The sequence below is a fragment of the Oryx dammah genome, unplaced genomic scaffold, assembly GCF_014754425.2.
Source record: "Oryx dammah isolate SB20612 unplaced genomic scaffold, SCBI_Odam_1.1 HiC_scaffold_2, whole genome shotgun sequence".
Classification (NCBI taxonomy): domain Eukaryota; kingdom Metazoa; phylum Chordata; class Mammalia; order Artiodactyla; family Bovidae; genus Oryx; species Oryx dammah.
In genome coordinates, this window is record NW_024070186.1 from 72,573,349 (window position 1) to 72,592,558 (window position 19,210).

The 19,210-nt window shown below is 34.9% G+C and overlaps 1 protein-coding gene across 4 annotated transcripts in view; it reads left to right on the top strand.

The window, feature by feature from the left end:
• The window catches only part of ATP11B (ATPase phospholipid transporting 11B (putative)), a 109,756-nt gene that overhangs the window by 41,785 nt on the left and 48,761 nt on the right, over positions 1 to 19,210 (top strand). For all 4 annotated transcript variants that reach the window (XM_040251666.1, XM_040251664.1, XM_040251670.1 and 1 more), the window contains 10 exons: positions 1,327 to 1,408; positions 5,783 to 5,933; positions 6,759 to 6,956; positions 9,105 to 9,347; positions 9,963 to 10,138; positions 11,494 to 11,562; positions 12,980 to 13,053; positions 13,345 to 13,448; positions 15,651 to 15,832; positions 17,306 to 17,509. In XM_040251666.1, coding sequence (XP_040107600.1) covers positions 1,327 to 1,408; positions 5,783 to 5,933; positions 6,759 to 6,956; positions 9,105 to 9,347; positions 9,963 to 10,138; positions 11,494 to 11,562; positions 12,980 to 13,053; positions 13,345 to 13,448; positions 15,651 to 15,832; positions 17,306 to 17,509 — 1,483 coding nt within the window. The remainder of the gene's footprint in view (positions 1 to 1,326; positions 1,409 to 5,782; positions 5,934 to 6,758; positions 6,957 to 9,104; positions 9,348 to 9,962; positions 10,139 to 11,493; positions 11,563 to 12,979; positions 13,054 to 13,344; positions 13,449 to 15,650; positions 15,833 to 17,305; positions 17,510 to 19,210) is intronic.

Consider the following 19,210-nt stretch of genomic DNA (forward strand, 5'->3'; position numbering starts at 1 on the left):
GGATTCAGGGTTTTTTTTGGTGGGGGGGAGGGGGCAGGGTTAAATATTCTTAGTTAGTGAGGATGGTTACACAACATTGTGAATGTAACTAAGTACCTCTGAATTAAAATGGAAAATTGTATGTTACATGTATTCTGCCACAATTTAAAAAAGGAAACCATAGTAAAGTTTTATGGTTTAAAAAGTCCAAAGAAACCTCCAGGACTTTTAGGCCCTCTCATATAATGCTGTATTTTAACACCTCTCTAGCAGTAATACCTTTAACGGTCTTAAATTTAAAGGAAATGTGTATTCCTTTAGGTGAGTTTGCTACTGTTTTCCTAAGCACCGCCTCTCTATGTTGTACCATTCTGTCTGATTTCTCACATTTCTATCATTTTGGTGCCCTTTATCATTTGAGTTGTAATCTCTGCCTTTAGGGAATAATTCTAATAGTGAAAATTCCAGGACAGATCGTTAGGAAGAGAGCGTGATGAATATTGTTCTTCACATCATGCTACTTAGGAATAGGCATAAACATTTATTGATCGTCTTTCTGTTTCTAGGCATTTTGCTAATTTGTCACACAACCTTGCAGCGGCTTTAATGAGGTTATTTTTTCCCATTTAAAGATGGAGAAATTGATTCTCGGAAAGATTAAATAACTTGTTCATGGTTGCAGAACTAAGTGGCAGAGCTAGCATTCAAACAAAGCTCTAACTCCAAAGTTTTTGTTTTTGTTTTTTTTTGTAAGACTGCTCTTACCTAATTTCAAGACTGCTCTTCCCAGTTTTAGTCCCATTATTACTGTTGTTCTGTTTCATCTCAGAGCCTTTCTCATAGGCACATGTTTTTAGAATAGCAGTTTTCTTGTATTTACTTCATTTACTCTGACAGATTTCAATATTATCTTTCCAGTGCCTATGAGATTATGTCTAGACTCCAGATCCTGGCATTCAAGGCCTTTCAAACTGACCCCAGTCCATTGTTGCAACCTAATAGAAAGTGCTTTTCCATTTCTGTCTTTGCCCTATAGTTAGTGTGCTATTTGCTGTATCTGTAATGGCATTCTCTATTATCTTTATCTTTTCAAATTCTTTGCCCCATCAGTTCCAACTCAAGTAACACTGCTTTCATTCAGATATCTCAGTTATCATTCAGGAACAGAATCTATATGCCTTTCTCAGTCAGCTGAATGACTGGAGTTTCCCAAAAACCTCTGGGACTTGAAAGCCGAATTGTAACAACTGTCAGTTGATACATTTTTTAAGTTGCTTTTATGCTAGTGAGTCCATTGCTTTTGTGAAACATGGTGGAGGATTAGTTTAAGATGGTTTTGTTTTTCAGGTGTTGCTGTATACACCGGAATGGAAACTAAGATGGCATTAAATTACAAGAGCAAATCGCAGAAACGATCTGCAGTAGAAAAGTAAGAAAACTATTTTATTTACACATAAATATGTGACATAATATCACATAAATATTAATATATAAAATATGTGGTATAAATGTATGTTTCAAGTCAACAAAAGATGGTATCCTTGAGGATAGGGAGAGTTTATCACTTTTTTTCAATTCTGATTTATTGACATACAGCTGATGAATGATGTTAGTTTCAGATGTAGTATGTGGTGATTTGACATTTGTATCAATTATGAAATGATACAATGAGACTAGTAATCATCTGTCCCCATACAAAGTTATTGCAACACTATTGACCATATCCCTTATACAGATATTACATCCTCGTGTCATTTATTTTATAACCAAAGATTTGTACCTCTTAATCCCTTTTCACCAATTTTACCCATTTCCCCAATCCCGTCAGGTAACCACCTGTTTATATTTATGAGTCTGTTTTCATTTTGTTTTTTTAAGATTCCATATATAAGATCATATGGTATTTGTCTTTCTGTCTGACATAGCATAATACCCTTTAGATTCATCCATGTCACTGGCAACATTTCATTTTTTATGGCTGAGTAATATTCCAGTGTGCTTATGTATACCACATCTTTTTTATCCACTCATCTGTTGGTGGACACTGAGGTCGCTTCCGTATCTTGGCTATTGTAGATAATGCTACAGTGAACATTGGGTGCATATATCTTTTCAAACTAGTGTTTTTGTTTTCTTTGAGTAAATACACAAAAGTGAAGTTGCTGGACCATATGGCAGTTCTATTTTTACCTTTTTTGAGGAACCTCCATATTGTTTTCCATAGTGGCTGCACCAATTTACAGTCTCACCATTGGTTTATTCAGTTCAGTTCAGTCTCTCAGCCGTGTCCGACTCTGCGACCCCATGGACTGCAGCACGCCAGGCTTCCCTGTCCATCACCAACTCCTGGAGCTTACTCAAACTCATGTCCATCGAGTCAGTGATGCCATCAAACCATCTCATCCTCTATCACCCCCTTCTCCTCCTGTCTTCAGTCTTTCCCAGCATCAGGGTCTTTTCCAGTGAGTCAGCTGTTCTTATCGGTGACCCAAGTATTGGAGTTTCCGCATCAGTCTTTCCAATGAATATTCTGGACTGATTTCCTTTAGGATGGACTGGTTGGATCTCCTTACACTCCAGGGGACTCTCAAGAGTCTTCTCCAACACCACAGTTCAAAAACATCAATTCTTTGGCACTCAGCATTTTTTATAGTCCAACTCTCACATCCATACATGACTACTGGAAACCATAGCTTTGACTAGACAGACCTTTGTTGACAAAGTAATGTCTACTTTTTAATATGCTGTCTAGGTTGGGCATAGCTTTTTTTCCAAGGAGCAAGTGTCTTTTAATTTTATGGCTGCAATCACCATCTGCAGTGATTTTGGAGGCCCCCAAAATTAAGTCTCTCACTATTTTCTAATTGGTGTATTAGAGTTCCCTTTTCTCCACATCCTCACCAATACTTGTCATTCATTGTATTTTTGATGATAGCTATTTGGACAGATATGAGGTGGTATCTCGTGGTTTTGATTTGCATTTCCCTGATTTGGGAAAATGTCCAATTAGATCTTTTGCCAATTTTTTAATCTGATTGTTTTTCTGATGTTAGGTTGTGTGAATTTTTATATATTTTGGATATTAACCTCTTGTCAGATACATTATTTGTAAAGTTTTCTCTCATTTGGTGGGCTGCTTTTTTGTTTTATTGATAGTTTCCTTCACTGTGCAAAAGCTTTTTAGTTTGATATAGTCCCTTTTTGCTTTTGTGTCCCTTGCTTGCAAATACATTTATATATATATGTATATATTTTGAGGAGATGCAAATATATGTATATATGTATATGTATATATTTTGGCCATGCCATACAGCATGTGGAATATTAGTTCTCCAACCAGGGATCGAACCTGGGCTCACAACACTGAAAACTCAGAGTCCTAACTACTGAGGACCACCAGGAAACCACCCTTCCAAATATTAAGATCAATGTCAAAGAGGAATGGATGCTTTCTAACATTTCTATATACATGTAGCATTTTGCACAATATTTGGCATATTGTACATGCTAAAATAATGATTTAAAAATAAATACTGTTAAATAATAATGGAACCACTTGAGCGGACTAAACCTCCTGCAGAAAACAATTATAAAATCTGGGCAGAATATTAATAAACAAGTATTTGGAAGCATTGGAAAGTGATCAAAAACAGAAACTGGCAAGGAGTGTACTCCTGAAAAATGACAGCAGCAACAAGGGGGAGTGCAGCTTTTTACCTGAGGGCCCTTTTTACTTACTGTGCTGTTGCACAGGCTGTGAGAGAGCCTGAGCTTTATCGTGTGTAGATGTTAGAGGACAAAGTTCAAAGCTGAAGGAGCAGCTAAAAAGGGGAAAATCATTTAAGGGGATGAACTCCAAAATAGGTACATAAATTCTACCCAAATCACTGGATAAAAAGAAGCAATTAAACCCAATCTGAGAATAAAGAGTAGAAATATTTAAAATGCAGGCTTTAAACAATAGAATAAAAAACAAGCAGTAGACAAAATTAGAGCCAAAAGTTGCTTCTTTGCAAATATTAAAATAGGTAAATCTATACCTAGATTGGACACGACTGAAGCAACTTAGCAGCAGCAGCAGCAGCATACCTAGATCGAGGGATCAAAGGGAAAAAGAAGCGCAGAAGAGAGAAAGCTTAAAAGATTTGCATTTCCTCATTTCAAGACAGTATAAAGCTACAGTAAGTTTTATATGATTTTAGCATGAAAAGATAGTTCAATAGGTTAAAATATAGAGAGTTGGGAAATAGTGATTTTTAACCAAAGCATTAAGTGAATTCAGTGAGAAAAAGTTTTTTCAACAAATGATGTAACAACAATTGGATATTCAATTGGAAAAAAAATAACAAACCTCAACTCCTGCCTTAAACTGTACACCAAAAAATTTTTTAGGATGGATCATAGACCTAAACATAAATGCTAAAACTATGAAAGTTTTAGAAGAAAACTTAGGAAGATATCTTCATAACCTGGAGATAACTAAGTATTTTTTAGGACACAAATAGCATAAATAAAAGGAAAAATTGATAAACTGGACTTCCTCAAAGTTAAAACTTCTCATCAGACTACACGATTAAGGAAATGAACAAATAAGCCACAAACTGGGAGGAGATATTCACAAGATCTGTCTTACAAAGAACTTGTATTCAGAATATATAATGATATATTAAAAACTCCTATATATTTATAATAAAAACAGCCCAGTGAAAAAAGAGGTAAGATAGGAGCAGATATTTCACAAAGGAGAGAATATACATGTGGCCAACAGGCACATGAAAAAGTGAGTATCATAAGTCATAAGAGATACAAAGAACTACAAAGAGATATCAAGACACATGTATTGAAGTGGTGAAAATGGAAAGTGAGGTTCCAAGTATTGGCAGATACGGAGTAGCTGGGGCTCTTCTAAGTAATCTGTGGGTCAAATAGGAAATTTAAAAGAAAAAATTTGTACATACCTAGAAATTAATGAAAATACAACAATCACATTTTGTAGAATGTAGCTATAGCAGTGCTCAGCTCTCTGGTTAGCCTGGTCAAGTCCACACATAAAATTAACTGTCACAGCACTAAATAATGACATTGAAAAAGAAACACCAATGACAGAAATTGAAATTTAAATAATACCATTTGCAGTCATCACCCCCAAAGAAGTACCTAGGTGTATACCTAACAAAATCCATATAAAATCATGTGCTGAAAAGAACAGAATGTTGATGAAGGACTTTAGAGATAAAATATTAAGCTTGCCCAGTGAAAAGAAGAGAGATTTTAAAGTCAATTCATGACTTGTATGATTTCAGGAAATCTACAGGATGATTTTTGAGTTTTGGTCACCATCTTTAAAAAGGATGCAGTCTCTTCCTCACAGGTTTTTATAAACATTAGACAAACTTGCTTTTTGTTTAACATAAGACAAGTTTTAGTGGATGTGACAGAAGTTCTATAAAATATCAGTGCTATACAAATATTGGTTATCTTTGCACATAAAGTAAGATAGGTCCTGAAAATGTAGAAAATCTTCTGTTAATTATTTACAGCAAAATAACTGGCCAAAACTGTCATTTACTATAAGCATTTTGAGCAGTAGCTTAACTATAGTAAATATGGTTGTAATCGTATGTATCTGTTTTTTATTTCTAGTAAATAGATTTAATTGAATGGTCATAAATTGTGTCATTTAGATAACTATCATAATATCTTATATATTTAATGTCTTATTTAATACCAATAATAATTTCCAAACAAATGAGTATAGTAACGTGTTATTGATACATTTTATATTCTCTTTTTTTCACTTCAGGTCAATGAATACATTTTTGATAATTTATCTAATAATCCTTATTTCTGAAGCCATCATCAGTACTATCTTGAAATATACATGGCAAGCTGAAGAAAAATGGGATGAACCTTGGTATAACCAAAAAACAGAACATCAAAGAAATAGTAGTAAGGTATTTTATGGTGTTCTTGACTCTGTTATGAAGAAAATTTTATTCTTTGGAAATTTTATATCTTTTAATGCTTTGTAGTGACTTCTGATAGGAGTTATCACTGTCATCCCCTAAAAGTATTATTGTTGAAGGATATCAGAAGGATATTGCATGTGAAGAGTAGCCAACATGTTTGTACTGGTATGCTTCTTACATTTTAGGACATAAGCAATTACATTCCCTATGGCATAATTTGAATGGTTAAAGAAGATCACAAAAATTTAGATTATCTGTATTGGCATTCCACTTCAGTACTAGATATTGAAATTTTTATTCCATTTACTGTATATTATAGATTAACTAAAGAATAAATTAATTAATTTTCACTTCTATCAGAGTAATTCACTGGGCTTCCCCAGTGGCTCAGTGGTTAAGAATCTCTGTCTGCGATGCAGGATATGCGGGTTCAATCCCTGGGTCAGGAAGATACCCTGACTGACAAGAATGGCAACCCATTCTTGTCTAGAAAATTACACGGACAGAGGAGCTTGCCGGGCTACAGTCCATGGTGTTTTAGAGTCAGACCTGACTGAGCAGCTGGGCACAGGCACAAAAAATAACAAATTAAGTAATTTGGTTTTAATCTTTTTTTCTTTCTCTTTAAAATTCTAAAGAGCAATAAATGTGTTGAAAGGACAGTTTGATAAATGAATTTCAATTCATGAGGCTATTCTGTTTCAGAATATAGTTGATAGTCTATTTAAATGTGAAACTGATTATTTTCTTCAGTGATGATAAATAAATTCTCATATTTTTTTCTGACCCAAAATCATTTTTTTCCCACAGATTCTGAAATTTATTTCAGACTTCCTTGCTTTTTTGGTACTCTACAATTTCATCATTCCAATTTCATTATATGTGACAGTGGAACTGCAAAAATTTCTTGGATCATTTTTTATTGGGTGGGATCTTGATCTATATCATGAAGAATCAGATGAGAAAGCTCAAGTCAATACTTCTGATCTGAATGAAGAACTTGGACAGGTAAAAATGATCCTTTTCTTTTTCTAATTTGTTATTTTTATCAAAACAATAAATGTACAAAGACTAATACTAAATATTACAAAACTTATGCTAAAAAACAGCCCCACTTTCTTTGCTCCACACCTTGTTTCTTGTTTCCCATTTGAAATCTTAAGTTGTTCTTCATTATTTAGCACTGTATTTTTATATGGTATTCTTTTCTGGATTTTTAAAGTTGAGACATTATTTACTATGAAATATAGAGATATAACTCTTACACTATTCCTTCTACACACATACCCAAACATATACCCACTTTGCCTCTCCGTAGCTCCCCAATATTGTTAAATCACAATTTGGGATTTAATATATATTCACTTATTGACATTATTAGAACTGTTTTGTTATAGTTCATTAACTGCTAGTTCTCTCTGTGTGCTGTATAGTACTATAATTACATTTTTCTTATGTATTTTGGTTTTGTTAGACTTAATTGTTCTGTTTTTCCATTCTCTTAATTTTCATTTACCACAAACAAATCTGACAAGTGTATTAACCATCTCTCACATATTCAAACACAGCAGGTAATCTAGGATTTCCTTTCTCTTTTTTATTCTGTTGCTCATTTCTCTTTTGAAGCCTTTCATTTTCTGCTTCAATTTGGACTTCTTTCTGGGCCAGCTTCTCAGCTGTCACACTGGACTTCCTTTTCCATCACCCTATCCTTTGTCTCCCATCTGTTTTAAATTTCCTACCCTTTGCTGCCCATGTCTTCCCACCTGTTGCTTATTCTCTTATTTTGGTGGACCACATCTTCTAATAACTTCTTTGAAAAGGATGCATAAGATGAATATATTTTGATTTTTGCATGTCTAAAAATACCTTTATTCCCTTACACTTGATTAATAATTTAGCTGGGTAACACATCCCAGGTTGGGAATTATTTTTCCTCAAAATTTTCAAAAGCAATTCTCCATTTTTTTCTGGTTTCCAGTGTTTCCATGAGAAATCCAATCCTATTCTGATTCTCAGTTTTTTGTATGTGATCTGTTGTTTTGTTTCTGGAAGTGTTAATGTTTATAATCTTCTCTTTGTGCAGTGAATCTGAAATTTTATGATGATACACCTTGGTGTCTTTTTTTTTTTACTCCCTTTGGGCAAAGAACTCTGAGTCCTCTTAATCTAGAAACATGTCCTTCACTTCTAGGAGTTTTCCTTATTTCTTTAGTAACAAGTCTTTTTCTGTTTTGTGGAATTTTATTTCTGAAATTGATTAATTTGGGTGTCAGACCATTTATCCTAATTTCCTAATTCTCTTTGACTTTGAATTTTTGTTTGTGTTTTTATAGTATGGTTTCTGGGAGAAGTCACGCACCTTTATCTTTCCACCTATCTTTTGGTTTATTTCTATTATAATATTTAAAATTTCTAATATTATAGTATATCAGAACAGTGTGTTTGGCCATGCCCTGTGGTTTGCAGGATCTTAGTTCATCAGTTCTGCTGTAATGTGACGTATCTATTCCTAAAAATCACTATGCTGTGCAAAATTGCTTACTAAAAACCACAGGGTTTATGGGAAAATGGGATTGCGGTATAACATAAACTTTGTCAGTAATACATTTAAAATGAAAAGAGAGGAACCTAATGACAACAGTACTTGCTAAATTATTAAGAAATACAATAAACATGGTAAATACAATAAATATGGCACTTTATCTTGAAAAAGACCTAAAGTATACTTGTAGAAGTGGCCATCAGAAGTATTGCAGCTGGTTTTTGTTTGTTTTTTGAATTTATTTATTTGGCTGATGGGTCTTGGTTTCAGCATGTGGGGGCATGCAAGGTAAGATCTTTCAGTTGCAGCATGTGGAATATAGTTCCTGACCAGGGAACTATTTCTGCTGTTTATTCAACAAAAACTATCAGTCACCTCTATAGAGGAACGTGACCCTAAAGATGACACAGACTTAGAAAAGTATATAGATTTTAAATGTTTTGTGTTAACCTGTTTCTGTGGCATCATTAATTATTTGTACTCTCAACATCAGTATATCAATGTTAATAGGTAAACAACATCAGGAGACAGAGGGCAGCTTTTTTTTTTTTTTTTTTTTTGTCTAATATAAGACCCTAAACAGAAAAGTTTGTTTTCTTTTCTATCTCTAGGTGGAGTATGTGTTTACAGATAAAACTGGTACACTGACAGAAAACGAGATGCAGTTTCGGGAATGTTCAATTAATGGTACAAAGTACCAAGAAATCAATGGTAGACTTGTATCCGAAGGACCAACACCAGACTCTTCAGAAGGAAACTTATCTTACCTTACTAGTTTATCCCATCTTAACAATTTATCCCATCTTGCAACCAGTTCCCCCTTTAGAACCAGTCCTGAAAATGGAACAGAACTAGTAAGCAATTTTTAAGTTAATAAATAGGAATTTCATTTTAAATAGTAATTCTTTGTAGTTGGTGGGTTGTAGGAGAAAATGTTTTAAGTGTTAGTGGGGCAAGAAATATACATTTGAAATGTTTATACTTTGGTTCAGCATTGAGAATTTATAGTCATAAGCCAGCTTAAATTGCCACTTATTAAATTGTTACTTATACATATCTACTTTAGTTCTCTAGGTGTTTAAATGAGACTAAATTAAGGAACACGCTTTGTGCCTTGAAGTAAATAAGACTTTGTTAAGGAACAGAGCTTAAATTTATTTAATACCTTTTCCATCTCAGTTCTGCCACAAAATAGTTTTCACCTTTACTTGCAATTTGGTTATGTCTACTAAAAAGATGGTCAGATGTTGAAGGGTCATAAGCAAACATGATGTTTTAACTCTTTGGAGTCAGAAGCAGCCAGCTAGCTATTACTTATGCAGTTCAAGATTATAGCACTCTGGTCCTACATCTTATTTTATCAAATTACAAACTGTATTTATTGGCATTTTTTAGAATTTTGTTTCTGGTTTCCTACATGTTATTTGGTATTGGTATTTTTATTGTGAATATTAATTATGTTTCTACAGATTAAAGAACATGATCTCTTCTTTAAAGCAGTCAGTCTCTGTCACACTGTGCAGATTAGCAGTGTTCAGACTGATAGCATTGGTGATGGTCCCTGGCAGTCCAGCTTTGCACCTGCCCAGTTGGAGTACTATGCATCTTCACCAGATGAAAAGGCTCTCGTGGAAGCTGCTGCAAGGTAGTTTAAGTATAATTTTCAAATCTTCAGAAAAATACCTTTTCAATAAAAGTGTGAAAATACAAGAAAATACTTTTAAATTCTCAGACAAAAATATTTTACATAAGAATGTGAAATGTCATTAATTTTGTTGTCAAGCTTGCATTAAGTCATATTTTGAAGAGATCTCTTTAAAAGTCTATTGCATACTGCACTTGCGCGCAGTCCTGTCTGACTTTGTGACCCTACAGACTGTAGCCTGCCAGATTCCTCTGTCTGTGGGATTCCCCAGGAAAGAATACTGGAGTAGTTTGTCATTTGCTCCTCCAAGGGATCTTCCCAACCCGGGGACCGAACCTGCATCTCTTGCACTGGCAGGCAGATTCTTTACCTGCTGAGCCATCCCCATCCCCATCCCCATCCCCAAAGTTAACAACAAGCCAAAGTAATTTTGTTACATAAATTTTAACACATTTATTATAGGCTAGCAGTGTTATCTGGAGAAGGCAATGGCAACCCACTCCAGTACTCTTGCCTGGAAAATCCCATGGATGGAGGAGCCTGGTGGGCTGCCATCTATGGGGTTGCACAGAGTCGGACACGACTGAAGCGCCTTAGCAGCAGCAGCAGCAGCAGTATTATCTAATAATGGCACTTCTACTGGTCCTTCAATGCCTTCAGTCTTCTGATGGCAAATTTTACTGTGACAGCAGAAGTAGTGTTGTAGTAGGTCCAGGCACCACTAGCTACTGTCTGATTGCTATGAAATATGTTGTGAGAAATATTTGTGTGTGTATTGTTTTGTACCTACTCTAATCCTTTAAGTTCTTAAAAATAATGCTATATATACTCAAAGGAAATACTTTAAAATATATCTTAAACTTATATTTTAAATGTTTTTACTCAAGTAATATTGTAAAATATGAAATGTTATTCAGTCACCCAGTTGTGTCCAACTCTTTGCAACCCCATGGACTGCAGCATGCCAGGCCTTCCTGTCTCTCACCATCTCCTGGAGTTTGCCCAAGTTCATGTCCACTGACTCAGTGATACCATCCAACAATCTCATACTCTGTTGCCCTCTTCTTCTGCCTTCAGTCTTTCCCAGCATCAGGGCCTTTTCAAGTGAGTAGCTGTTTGCATCAGGCGGCCAAACTATTGGAGCTTCACCTTTAGCATCAGTCCTTTGAATGAGTATTTAGGGTTGATTTGCTTTAGGACTGACTGGTTTGATCTCCTTGCTGTCCAAGGGACTGTTCAAGAGTCTTCTCTAGCACCAGTTTGAAAGCATCAATTCTTTGGCACTGTGCCTGCCTTCTTTATGGTCCATCTCTCATCCTTTATATCTTATATTTCTTTCTTCTTTTATTTCCTAGATTTGGCATTGTGTTTGTTGGTAATTCTGGAGAAATTATGGAAGTTAAAACTCTTGGAAAACTGGAACGGTAATTTTTTCCTATATGTAATTTTCTATGTATTAAATACTATAGAACAGGAATCGGTAAAATGACCCAGAAGCCAGATCTGGCCTACAGCTTGTTTTTGTATAGCCTGCAGACTAAATTGCATTTTTAAAGTGTTTTCAGAAACAAAAATGCAGTAGAGATCATATATGATGTTCAAAGCCTAAAGTATTTATTATCTGGCACCTTAAAAGTTTACCAAGCCTGCTCTAGAATGATGTCAGTATTACATTGTATCTCATCACAATAATAATATAATGATCTGAATCTTTCATCTATACTTTAGCTTAATGGTTCTTGAATTTACTTATGTGTTTATTTTTACATGTAAAGGTAATGAGTTTTATGTTTCTACTCACTAAACAAAAAATTCTTTATCTTTCCGATGATTTTTATCTTTCAAACATTAAGGAACTGTTGTATCATTTCCAGTACTTCTACTGTTGGATAAATTCGTCCATTCTTATCATATTCATATATCTTTTATGGTTTTTATCAGTTCTGATCACATCTCAGCTCCAGCCCTGCTCATCCAAACTATGCTTTTCTGAACTAAATAGTGCCCAGTCTTTGACCACTTTTATCTGGGACCCTGTCTAGTTCATTTTATCAACTTCCACACTTGACCCCATCACACACCAAATTCTTCTACAGCTCCCTAGAGAGATCTCCCCCACCACCACCCCCTAGCTGTACACATGCGCCCTGTCCTGGGTTTAGAATCACTGCTATAATAAGCCTCTGTTACTAATGTGAAGTCTTATATTTCTCAGATGTGTTTGGGCAGAAAAAAGGGTTTAGAATCAGTCACCCTTTTTAGTGAGGAAACATGAAGCTGGGCAGATCTGGATTCCAGTCCTTGCTCTGCCACTCATATGCTTATTTGGCTTAGGCAAATGAATATGCCTTTCTGAGTTTAATAGTCTTTATCTGTAAAGTGCGATAAGACCTACATCCTTTGGTTTTCATGGGTGTTAAATGATAGACGGTATGTAAAGTATGTGGCATTCGGTTAAGTATTAGACTGACCAAAATGGTCATTCAGGTTTTCCCATGAGATTTTTTTCACCACTCAATGGATGTGAGTTTGAGTGAACTCCAGGAGATGGTGATGGACAGGGAGGCCTGGTGTGCTGCGATTCATGGGGTCGCAAAGACTCAGACACAACTGAGCAACTGAACTGAATGAACTTTTTGTCCAACCCAATACTTAATAAATGTCTGTTCCTTTTCTATCTTGTATTGTTAATTGACTCATGATCCATCATCTTGAAAAATATAGTTGAGATTAATTTCTTGTTCTGAATTAATCATTTTATCTCTTATGGGGGTTCGTTCCAAATAGTCACTTAATATTATTCAAAAAAGTAAAGATTTTGTCTTATTTTTTTTCCCTTAGATACAAGCTGCTTCATATTTTGGAATTTGATCCAGATCGTAGAAGAATGAGTGTAATTGTTCAAGCACCTTCAGGTAACAAATCTAAACTTTTATGAATTTGTACCTGGTGGTTCAGAGGTTAAAGCATCTGCCTGCAGTGCAGGAGACCTAAGTTCGATCATGGGTCAGGAAGATACCCTGGAGAAGGAAATGGCAACCCACTCCAGTATTCTTGCCTGGAGAATCCCATGGACGGAGGAGCCTGGTGGGCTACAGTCCATGGGGTTGCAAAGAGTCGGACACGACTGAGCGACTTCACTTGCACTTTCACTTATTTAATATTGTATCTAATACAATTTTTTAAATGTTCATTTTTCTTTTTAGGTGAGAAGCTTTTATTTGTTAAAGGTGCTGAATCATCAATTCTCCCTGAATGTATAGGTGGAGAAATAGAAAAAACCAGAATTCATGTAGATGAATTTGCTTTGGTAAGTGCAAATTTCTCTGATTTTAAAAACCATTAAAAATAAATATGAAAGAGGTTTGCATTAGTATTTTATCAAAAATTACAGTAATTCTGTAGTTCTGTTACATTTTGTGTTGGTTCCTCATTCTTTGGTTAAATACTGACCTTTTAACCTGCAAACATATATCTTCTGTTTGAACCTATTACAGCCAGAGTACTTATGGCTTTGAGGACCCCTCAAATTGCTGTATTATAAAAGGAGGGATTTCCCTGGTGGTCCAGTGGTTAAGACTCTTGCTTCCACTGCAGGGGGCACAGATTTTTATTCCTGGTCAGGGAATTAAGATTCCACATGGCACAGCCAAAAAAAGGAGGGGGGTTATACAAAAAAATATCAAGAATGTGTAGAACCTGGAGCCCTCATACATGCTGTGGAAATATAAATGATATGGCCAACTTCAAAAATAGTTTTACAATTCCTCGTGCAACACAGAATAATATAGTTACTATATGAATCAAGGTATACATCCAGAGAATTGAAAATATACATCTAACAAAAACTCGGACACAAATGTTTGTAGCAGCTTTATTCCTAATAGCTAAGAAAAATGGAAAAACCCAAATGTCTGTCAACTGATGAATGGATTAAACAATGTCCTATCTGTATAATGGAATGTTAATTAGCCATTAAAAGAAATGATGTTCCCTGTTAAGTGAAAGAAGCTAGTCACAAAAGGCCACATATTCTGTTTATATGAAATATCCAGAATAAGCCAATTCATAGAGCCAGAAATCAGATTAGTAGTTGCCAGGAGCCTGGAGGAAGGGGGGAAAGGGAAGTGTCTGCTAATGAGTATGGAATTCTTTTTGAAGGTGATGAAAATGTTCTGGAATCAGGTAGTCATAATAATTGCATGACTTCATGAGTACACTAAGGACCACCTAATTGTACTCTTTAAAGTGAATTATGGTATGTGACTTATGTCCCTCTTAATAAAAGAATGTAGGAGAATCTTACAAAAATAAAGTGCCACAGTTCATGTGAAGAGGAAGCTTACCAAGCAGTTCTGTCTCAGTCTTAGAGCTTCATGATCTCTCATTCCTGCATTTCTGTAAATGTTTGCTCCATACTTATCTCTATACATCTGCCTTTTTATAGTTTCTCTTCTCCCGTTACTTATTTTCGAATTGTTTATGGTCTAGTTCATCTACCACACTGTAACATCTGTAAGAACAAAGATATTCTACTTTTCTGTCATTTTAATATCTAGAACAATGCTTTCACTAAGCTAGGACTCAATAAATACTTGTGGAATGAATTGCTTTCATTTATTTATAACTCTCATAGTCTCTTATTTAAGAGAAACAGGTGTTTATAAATATAGGTCATATGTAAATCAAGGAAAGCCAGTATTTAGAAATCTACTAAGTAGTGTCATATAGTATTTTAAAACCTTTCCTTTCTGAGTCCTTTTATTAGAATCTTTATTTTGGGTTTTTGGGGGGAAAATGTAAGAAAAAGAACTTTTATAAGCTTTCAGAGTTAGATACCAACTTTCAGATACTAACACCATAAGACAGATTGACCCTTGGTACAATCAGATAATCAAACATGTATTCCTAAGTTTTGTGTAATTCCAAATCACCAGTGAAAATACAATGATACAATTAAAAATCATTCTGTGGCTCTAGAAAAGTATTGGTTGGTGGATAATGACCACCTTACAGTCGTCTTTATTTGAATTGTGAATTTGTCATACCATGAAGCCTCAGGAAATTATAGTCCCCTTTGCTTAAAAAAATTAAGTAGATAAAAGTAAATTTGTAGTGGTTAAAACAAGAGAGTAGAACCTAGTGCTGCCTCTTTTGATTGGCCTGAAGGTAGCTTTGTAGAACTTTTTTACTTTCCTGGTAAAAACAGTTTATTACAGATAGATCATGTTCATGATCATGTCTAGGCTCTGTAATGTTCCACAGTTCAGTGACCTTAATTATTATGAGCAACTTTTTAAGAATCCATCAAAAATTGAAAGAGCTATGATAATATGTACCCCACAATTCAGGTGACTATGGTTTTGTAACAGTTTCCTATCACCAGATGGTGATAATTTTTAAATTATTGATAGTTGATTTTTGGTAATGGTATCCTCAGTTTATTTCACTAACTTTTTGATTCCCCATTAGTTATTTTCATTCAATTTTGTTTTTAATTTTTCTCTTTTAGAAAGGGCTAAGAACTCTTTGTATGGCCTATAGGCAGTTTACATCTAAAGAGTATGAGGAAATAAATAGACGTTTATTTGAAGCCAGGACTGCCTTGCAGCAACGGGAAGAGAAATTGGCAGGTGTCTTCCAGTTCATAGAGAAAGACCTGATATTACTGGGAGCTACAGCAGTAGAAGACAAGTAAGTATCAGATAAATAGTCAGTGTCATTTTTCTCATAAGAACTTTTCTAACCAAATATTTCTGATATATGACAAACTCCATTTTTAACATTTTATAATGACAATATATTTAAAATAAAAAGTTAAAGCTTTAATTTTTCCATCTTTACATATAATTTTTGTTCTAGTCAGCTATCTGAAATACTTGATAGAATCCAGCCATGTATAGTTTTGAGTTTTTAGACAACTACTCGGTGTGCCATTCAAAGATTTTAAGCTCTTGCTTAATTCTCCAGCCTCACCTCCTACCGTTGCCACCTTCTGCTTTACATTTCAGCAGTACCAAACTGTCTTGTTTTCTGAACAACAGTGAAGACTGTTTTAACTAAAACTGTTCTGTTTTTGCCTTTTTTCCTTTGCAAAGCTGTGCCTTCTGCCTGGATCATTTTTCTCTTATCCATCTATGAATACCCATTCATAAATTATAGTTCATATATTACGTGCATTCTAGGAAGATCTTTCCTGACTCCTAATAGTATTTAAAATTCTCTTCTTTGGGAAGCCTTTATGTTTTGTAGGTAGTTCCTGCTGTTGTCCTTGTGACAGTATATTATAGTTACTTGTTTGAAGACTCCACTCTGTTAGCCTGTGAATTCCGTGCCGTCTGTTTATTCGTTGCCTTTGTTCCCTAGTCTCTCTCTCCATGTATGTTTCAGTTTCTTGAATTATTGAATTCTACGAATTAAGTCTATTGTTAGGTTTTTTTCTATGACCTAAATCTAAGGTGTTCGCATTTTTTTAAGATCTAGTGTTTCATTTACTTTTCAGTGGTCCTTGTGAGATTTCTGAGACTCTCTGAGGTTATGTAGACATTTATTGTCTGCAGTCTGATTTTTGAACTACTGATTTAAGAGATTTTCTTATCAAAAAAGAAAATCTCCTAATTTGAAATTTAAGACTTTTAAGAAATAAATTTGTGAAGACTATATAATTAGTTGGTTCTATAAAAATCAACTTCAAAGTACAGTCTTAAAATACAAAGTTGTAGATTTTATACTTAAGTTTACATAGTGCTCCAGCATATTAATACCCTGTGAGCTTCGAAAAACCAAATATGTTTACAGTAGTATTATCTGTCACCAAAATGAAGAGGAAGGAAACTTAACAATTATGAGAATGCATACATGTTCTCATCAAGGCAGTATTGACCCAGGCGATTAGTATCTGTCACCTTGAATGCCCCACAACTCTGGAATGCCCGTTGTGACAAATGTGTCAGCACACAGTTGTAGATTTTGTATTAGCCAGGTGATCACTGATCTGGGTTATTCTTATTTTTTCCCTAGTGGGAAGAAAAAGTCAGTTGTATTACTATACTGTAGCATTCCTAGGTTAAGGAGTTCAGAATTAACCCTACTTGTACTGTGTGGTTTACACTTAAAATTCGGTCAAAAAAGTATTCTCTACTACTAATTTCTTTCTTTTGTTTTCAGACTACAAGATAAAGTTCGAGAAACAATTGAAGCATTGAGAATGGCTGGTATCAAAGTATGGGTACTTACTGGGGATAAACATGAAACGGCGGTTAGTGTGAGTTTGTCATGTGGACATTTTCACAGAACCATGAACATCCTTGAACTTTTAAACCAGAAATCAGACAGTGAATGTGCTGAAAAATTGGGGCAGCTTGCCAGAAGGTAAGAATATAGTTACCTGCATCATGGAGTTCAGGGGTCAAAAAGCTATTGCCCAATGGACCCAAATATGGCTCACTGCCCTTTTTTACAGCCCATGCACTCAAAATAACTTTTACATTTTTTAAAGGATAAAAAAGAAGTCAAGAGTAATATTTCATGGTGTGAAAATTACATGAAATTAAAAATTTAGTGTACATAAACTTTATTGGAACAGAGCCACATTGGTTCATTTACACATCAGCAAAGGCTTTTGTGCTATAACAGCACAATTGAGTAATTGGGACAGAGCACTTGTATCGGTTCTCATTGCTGCTTGATACACTGCAAATCACAGTGACAGTTATAGCTCATTGTTTTCTGTGCCACAGTGCTATATGGCATTTTGGTATATTTTTATTGTCAGTATTTAACTATCATGTCCAACATAAAAAGAAAAATGGACTTTTAATATAATACTTTTAAAGTACAGTAGAGTGTTGATTATTATCAAGTTAGATGGCAAGCCATTGTGTTTATTATTCAGTGACAATATGCTTTAATATACTGCCTGTTTCAGATATAATCAAATATGAAATAAAAATCTCATTACTGATGGTTCTTTTGTAATGTAAAATCTCATTAGAGATCAGCATTAACAGATGAGCATGTGCCAGCTGACTTTGATAGAGAACATGAACTTTGAATCCCAATTAAAATGTTCTTCCCCTACCAAGAAAAAGATTCCTATTATTTTTAAAATTATATTTAATGATTATTATTAGATTTTTTTACTTAAAAATTTTTGTCAAAATTTGTGTCTTCTTTTGTAATGTAAGAACCTATTAATATCTTCAATTTAGTCTCATGGCCTGCAAAGCTTAAAATTGAAATATTTACTTCTGGTGCTGTATAGAAAACATTTACCAACCAGACTGGGAAATGCACCTGGATTTTACTGTTCAAAGATACTTTCATAAGTATATATGCTCTTAATTTGATCTATTTGTCTCTAAATCTGCTTCTTTAGGTAGATCAACTTTTTTTAGCAGCCCTCATTTAACAGTTTCTTTAAATTTTATTTATTTATGGCCATGCTGCGTGTCTTTATTGCTGTGCAGGCTTTTCTCCAGCAGTGAGCAGGCTTCTCATTGCAGTGGCTTCTTTGCTTCCGAGCATGGGCTCAAGGGCGTTGTGGCTGCTGGACTTCAGAGCACAGGCTCAGTAGTTGTGGTGCACAGGCTTAGTTGCCCTGCAGCCTGTGGAATCTTCCCAGATCATTGATTGAATCCCCCGTGTCTCCTCCGTTGGCAGGTGGATTCTTCACCACTGAGCCACTATGGGAGCCCCAGTTGTTGTTTTTTTTTTTTCTTTTTTACCTTAAATAGGAGTGCTTCAGTGTAAGCATGAGAGTTGCTTATATGTAGGTTATCTGAGATGTCCTACTGGTATCTGTCTTTGCAGTCTTGTGATGTTAATGCAGAAAAACAAATATGAAAAGACAGTGCCACAATTGTCACTGTACATTCAGTGCTTTATTTATGTTTGTTATGCAGGGATTGGTGTGATACTAAATTTTGGATTTTATCACAGAAAAGCTTATTTAAGGAATGTTTTAAAGAGACAGTACAACTTTCAGAAGGGTCTTTGCTTGAGCTCAAAAAGGTGATTGATCTAGGTTAATGACACTGGTTTTGATGCAAGGCCAACACTATTGTGGCTACT